Source organism: Mytilus galloprovincialis, chromosome 1 (assembly GCF_965363235.1).
Source record: "Mytilus galloprovincialis chromosome 1, xbMytGall1.hap1.1, whole genome shotgun sequence".
NCBI classification, from domain to species: Eukaryota; Metazoa; Mollusca; class Bivalvia; order Mytilida; family Mytilidae; genus Mytilus; species Mytilus galloprovincialis.
The window spans coordinates 37,505,400-37,511,656 of record NC_134838.1 but is presented as its reverse complement, the minus strand read 5'-3'; the positions used below and the strand labels follow the sequence as shown (position 1 = coordinate 37,511,656).

The following is a 6,257-nucleotide window of genomic DNA, read 5'->3' as shown; positions in this document are numbered from 1 at the left end:
TTTCCTTCAAGCTCGGATGACATCTCTATATATAGCAGAATTTGAAGTTAAAGAATAATGCTAGCTCCTTTTCATTCTTCTAAAGAAGCTCCATACATGATTTTTTTGTCTCTAATTGTTCTCATGGAAAGCCGATTGTTTGTTAAAAAACAGGTTCCCCAAACTTTACAAATACAAATGTAATCATCGGGAAATTGAGTATCTTGATAATGTCAGTTTCAAAGATTATTTTGTTTGACTTTGAGTGGTTCTTCCCAAAATACGATTTATTACTCCCCAAGACAAGCTACTTATATCTATGTTGGTCATTGATTTTTTTTTTAATAAATAACATAGTATCAATTCTTTCTTTATTTCCTTATATTTGGAATATGGGAATACTAATACCAGTGTAAAGGGTAGAAAAAAGAGACTTAGAACGGATTTACTGTGACAGATCTTTGGAAAAATTTTAATACTAGCATCTACATCTAGTTCAAGATTGAATACTTAAACTACAAGCGGGAGCATACAAATCGTTAATGTAAAGTGCTACAAAATCTAATACAACAAGCAGGCTCAAATTCCTGGTCGTTCTGAACATGCATGGAATATTTTCCACTGGACGATAAGTAACTAATAATCAATCAAATTACGGATATCGGACCAAAATAACAATTAAATTACAATCCTTAAAACAACATCAGATTATTGACTGGGGACCACAACCGTGGCCATACATGATCAAAACTAATCCAAATATCGTAGATATCGATTCGATGAACACATCCATACTATTTGATCGATATCGACGATGGCTAATGGGACGACATCAAAATTTCAATGTAGGATAAAAAAAAACTTAATTCATAAAGTTTTTTTCACTGACCCCCTACATCCCCATTCTTAACTTAACAATAATAATAAGAATATATATAAAATTGATATCAATTCAACAAAACTTGCAGCAATTTCGACACACCCCCTACCCCACCCAAAACTATTTGAATTAAGTTTTTCATCCTTCATTGATTTTTTTATGTCGTCCCTTAAGACAATGTCATTTCCAGCTGATCAAATTTAAACCGAAGCTAATCGGGGAGCTACCATCTGATTTTTAGGGGGGAGGCTAGAATAAAATTTGAAAAATAAAAAAAAAAAGAGGACAGGACAGGACAGGAGTTTTGAGGGGGAAAAAGGCAGGATGAAACACTTTGAATAAAAAGAGAGGACCGAATAGAGTGAACAATAAAAAGGCAGACAGAGATTACAAAAAAAAATTGCATGACAAACAGCACCAAAATCAAATGATAGCCCCCTTCTACAGGGTGAGATGACGGCGGCTGATGTGTAATGAATTTATTTCCCCCATCGTCTTTATACTTTGCAATCATGTGGTCACTTCACAAATATTACTGTATCCTTTGAAACCCTATTTCATTTGGTTGTATAGCGTTTGTATGGGTTTTTTACTTGATAACTAGGTAAACAGGTCGTACATATTTACATAAATGGATCGTCAAAATAAAGTGACAGTACAGACATAACACAATATTTTATTTTAATGTCTATAAATTCTTGTGACGTGAACCGATTCACATTTGAAACTGGGAAAACATGGTCTATTGGTTGAAATAAGATTTAAACTTGATTTTAATCAGAACTTCGAGTACAGATGTACTGTTATTTTACCATTTTGGTTTTGTGTATTGTGTCGATCGGATGAGTTGAGGCCATTTGGTGTTGTGTGGTGTGTCGATCGGGTGAGTTGAGGCCATTTGGTTTTGTGTGTTGTGTCGATCGAATGAGTTGAGGCCATTCTAGCTTATAGTTTTATGTTTTGTGTTTTATATTTCGGTGTGATACTGCACTGTTTTATATGTGAGGGAAAGGTTTATACTAAGTCTTAAACATTTATAATCCCGCTATATCCTTATAAACAAAAACAAATTAATAAGAATTTACAGAGAAGAGAGCGATAAATATTTTTAGTTTATCAATAGATTTAAATTGAAAATGGAAAACGGATTTTTTAATTATAACCCATAACTTTGAATAAGTTTGAAGGAAAATATTATGTAAAGAAATTTGTGCATGTGATGCAACACAAATACGCTGTCAAACACAACGAATTGAATGAAACTTATCTTCAACTGCTACACCACTGTCCCAGCTTGAAAGAGGAATGAGCGCTAAAAAACTGATTTTACTCCAACCCCCCAAAAAGACGTAATTTACTGGTGTTTGTATGCTCAGTGTTGTTTGTCATTTTTTTTTCGTTTATATATTTTTCAGTGCAAATTAGGTTATCGGTTTGCTCTAATAAATCGTTTCATACTTTATCCTACACGTTTACACACAAAAAAAGATTGATTAAGTTACAATTCTATCCGATATGACTTATAAGCAAGGGACGAAGCTCATAATGCCGTACTCTCATGATCGCCACGGAAATTAAACAAATTGCTTGCCGAGTTTGAGGGTTTTGGTCCTTGCTTGAAAATAAGATTATCTAGGCTGGAATTGTTACTTATTTATCCTTCTTTTTAATCAAATTAGTTCCTTAGCGAGTCATTTTTAGTTTCTATTGTCCTTTTATTTAAACAGACAGACTTTCAAACAAAAGCAATGACATTTCATATTAACAAAAATACACTGATGAACTTTCTATATACCTTCTATATGTATCTGTATGATTTGAAATATTAATAGACTAGATTTCTACAACTTGTGGTGCGTTGTTTGTGCTGTTCAATATACATTCGAGGACAAAATATACTCATTAAGCTAAACATTCCGCTGTATACTTCCAAAAATTGTATTAATTACATGTTGTTTTTTTAAATAATGGACACATATGTTGATGTCGTTGGGTTGCTTTCTCATTGACGTATAACAAGATTTTTATACATTGATAAAAACAAATTAGCTGTTTACTCCTGCAGCCTAATTTTACTGTTACAGCCGATTTTATTGAGTGTGTAGTCAAAGGTAATATCTGACATATCTTTTGTTAGCTTGCTTGTTAGCCTAAACGTGAGGTCATTGTTTTGTAAGGTATTCTACCCTCCTTACGAAGTAGTCTAGTCCTACACACAGATAGATCATTGAATGTTGGACTAGTCTACTCTTAACGGAGGGTAGTTTACCTAACATAACAATAACTTCACGGTTAAGCAAGCAAGGAAGCTAACCAAATGTATTGCCTTTACCTAAGCAAACCAAATGTATTGCCTTTGCCTGCACTCTCTTTGAAATCGGCTGTAAGCCTATTTTGGTTTCAACAATTAAGTTCCCTGTGCACGGAAAAAGTAACAACCCTAGTCTGTTTCCCGGCCGTTATTGAAATTCTTGATAATAATATTTGTATATTCCGAAGGCATACTGAATGTTTTACGGAGGGGACCAACCTATAACAACCCTAACTCGAATAATTACAGCGCCCCCTTACGGTCATTGTCCTCCAGAGGATGGAGTGATCGAAGTGATCGTAATATAACGACTGGATTATTCGGATTATAACAACCCCGGATGTTTTATCAATTTTTGTTTGTTTGCGATGGACGTATTCGTACACCGAAAACATGAATTTCTGGAAAATGAAATTATATTAGCAATGCTACTGAGATTTAGCAAAATAATGTTTCTAATGCGAAAGTTACACGACAAATTTGATATGCTAAAAATGCGAGTCAGACACGGCGAAAAGTACAATAGAGGAGTTCAATAAAATAGTTCAGGCAATTGGCAACTATAAACAAATAAAAAGCAGTAAACGTTTATTTTTAGAAGCACTATGAATACATGATGTATAAACATTTGTATAGCGGTATTTCAATTATATATAGTTATCTGTATAATTTATAGAATACAAAGTAAAGCACTAAAATTGATAATTCTATAAATTCAAACTTGTGTCTCTTTGCTAGTACCGCAATCTCTTTCAGTGCTACGGGAATTCAATCTCTTAAAACAGCTGAAAATGTTAACGATGCCTTTGTTGCAGTTTCAAAATCTGAAAAAAAACAAAAACACGTGAAAATGGTTTGCAAATACTTTTTGGAGAATACTTGATACTTAGACTGTTTTTTGGGTTTTTTTTGGGTTTTTTTTGTTGTTTTTATTTTTGTTTTTTTTTTTATCTCTAACCGGTACACTTATATGCATCCATTAATTACTAAGATGTTTTTCTGCCTTACACCCCTTTTTACCCCTACATGCACTTACATTACACAGAATCAATCATAAGTTTTTACAATAAAAGTTAAAATTTTACCTTGATCCTAAGTTTCTGTGCAGCTTTGTGGTCGCCATAAAAGATCGTTTCTTTCATCAATATGGTAGAAAAAGATTGCATTGACAGGCAACGGTCTATGAATTCCCAGCATGAATTCCACAGGTCGGGAATATCAAACTCCGTAGCCAAACAAAGCAGCCCTAAAATGAGATCAGTAGCGATTAGCATTTCAAAACTTTTTTAATGTTATATCAGATTACTAGTTAGAACTGTTTAATTTTTGTCTTGATACAAAACAAAGTATGAGAGAAAAAAAGGAAAACACTTTACACTTTATCTGAGAAAAGCCTCCCTCTTTTTTCTGTCAATCGATCGATGTTTATAGCTAGTTCACAACTTATGCTTACCAGTAACTGTTGATGGCTCTATTTCTACTGTTCCACAATGGACAAACAATAAAAATGTACGGAATACATCAGCATCATAATTATCTATAGTTATAGTCAATTTGTTGCTCTGGTCTGGTTGGATGTGCTTCGTTATCTTCGTTTTCTTTTTCTGTTTCAATGCTTCTTTCGAGTATTTCAAAAACATAACGAAAAATAACCTAGAAATGGAAATTAAGATTTAATATTTATTCCCAGAAAACTATTATACTAAGAATACATGGTTTATTATAGCTGCAAAGTAGTTCGATTTAGAATATATTCCATTGTTTAGAAGACTCACTTCAAGCGAAACTTGTTGTTTTCTTTCAACTTTCTATAAAACAGATGGCATTTAAAATCAAGACGCACTCAATTCATTATCATAATGACCTGTTATATCTCTTGGACAATTTAAACAACAAAAAAAAAACAAAAAAAAAAACGATATGATATAATTCGTCCAAATTTGAGACTGTATTGATAAAATGCCTATAAACTATTTACATATGTACAAATGTATTGGAGATCAACATCTATTAATTTAGACAATTACCTGCTTCGTGTGCTTAAAATAGCCTTCAGTCCATAGACGGGAACTCTTTGTGGGCCTACGATAAACATAACATCGCATAAATCTGGCATCGATAAAATACATCGAATGTTATCGATCAATGTATGCACATTGGTTACTTTCATGGAATCGGCAATATCGTTATCATTATGTATGTCGTCATCCTCAGATGAGTAATCGTTAAATGGAATCGATTCAACAGATGAAAAATCCGATTTATCAGATAATGGGACTATTTGTAATCTGTTGGAGCAGCTTCTTTTTGTATCTTGATCAGAGAAGTACTCTGGTGAATCATATCCAGATGAAAAGTCTAAAAATACAAAATGATTTGAAAATTCAAAGATAGTCCAAGAGTGTTTCAAAACAGTTGTTTATGGTTAACTACTGCTTGTTTTTAATATATATATATATAAAAGATGTGGTACATGATTTCCAATGTGACAATTCTCCACAGGGGACCAAATGACACTAAAATTGAAAATATCAAGATATAATTTCCTATATAAGAATCACTTTTTAGACATGAAAATACAAAACGAGAAGAAAAAGACTTCAGTAATGGTGATAGTTTTTCTATGAAGAATTTACTTTAATCTATGTTTTTGCAAGTTTTTTTTATTAACACTAGCTTTACGATTAGAATGTTCAAAAAGTCGACGAATGTTTAACAGATAATTTAAATTGTGAAAATACAAATTAACACACTTACCTTCAGTTTCACTATCTTGAGATAATAAATTGGCTTTTTCCTCGGTCATAGTTTGACATTTAGTTATACTGTTAAACAATGCCATCATGTATGTCTTGTAAGCTTTGGTTGTTTAAATGATTTGAAAGCCAGGCTTGGGATATTTATAGGCTCATTTGCGCTTTAAAAATTTCAAAAGTTCTGACATTCCGAAAATTAATCTGTCAGTTTCATAAATATTTTGACATGGACATGATCTTTTTCTTATAATCTAACCACCGGTAGTTTTACGTTGACAATTTAAGTTGACGAGTTGCCTTTTGGCTTGGAGTGATCAGAATGTCATTTTAT

At 32.6% G+C, this 6,257-nt stretch overlaps 1 protein-coding gene across 1 annotated transcript; it reads right to left on the bottom strand.

The window, feature by feature from the left end:
- Positions 1-3,751: 3,751 nt before the first annotated feature.
- LOC143076411 (serine-enriched protein-like) lies at positions 3,752-6,227 on the bottom strand. The gene is made up of 5 exons (XM_076252207.1): positions 5,928-6,227; positions 5,198-5,528; positions 4,624-4,823; positions 4,256-4,416; positions 3,752-3,994 (listed from the first exon to the last, which is right to left on the bottom strand). Exons 1-5 carry the CDS (start codon positions 6,013-6,015, stop codon positions 3,965-3,967), a joined length of 810 nt encoding a protein of 269 aa, XP_076108322.1. The 5' UTR covers positions 6,016-6,227; the 3' UTR covers positions 3,752-3,964.
- Between the last annotated feature and the right edge of the window lie 30 nt (positions 6,228-6,257).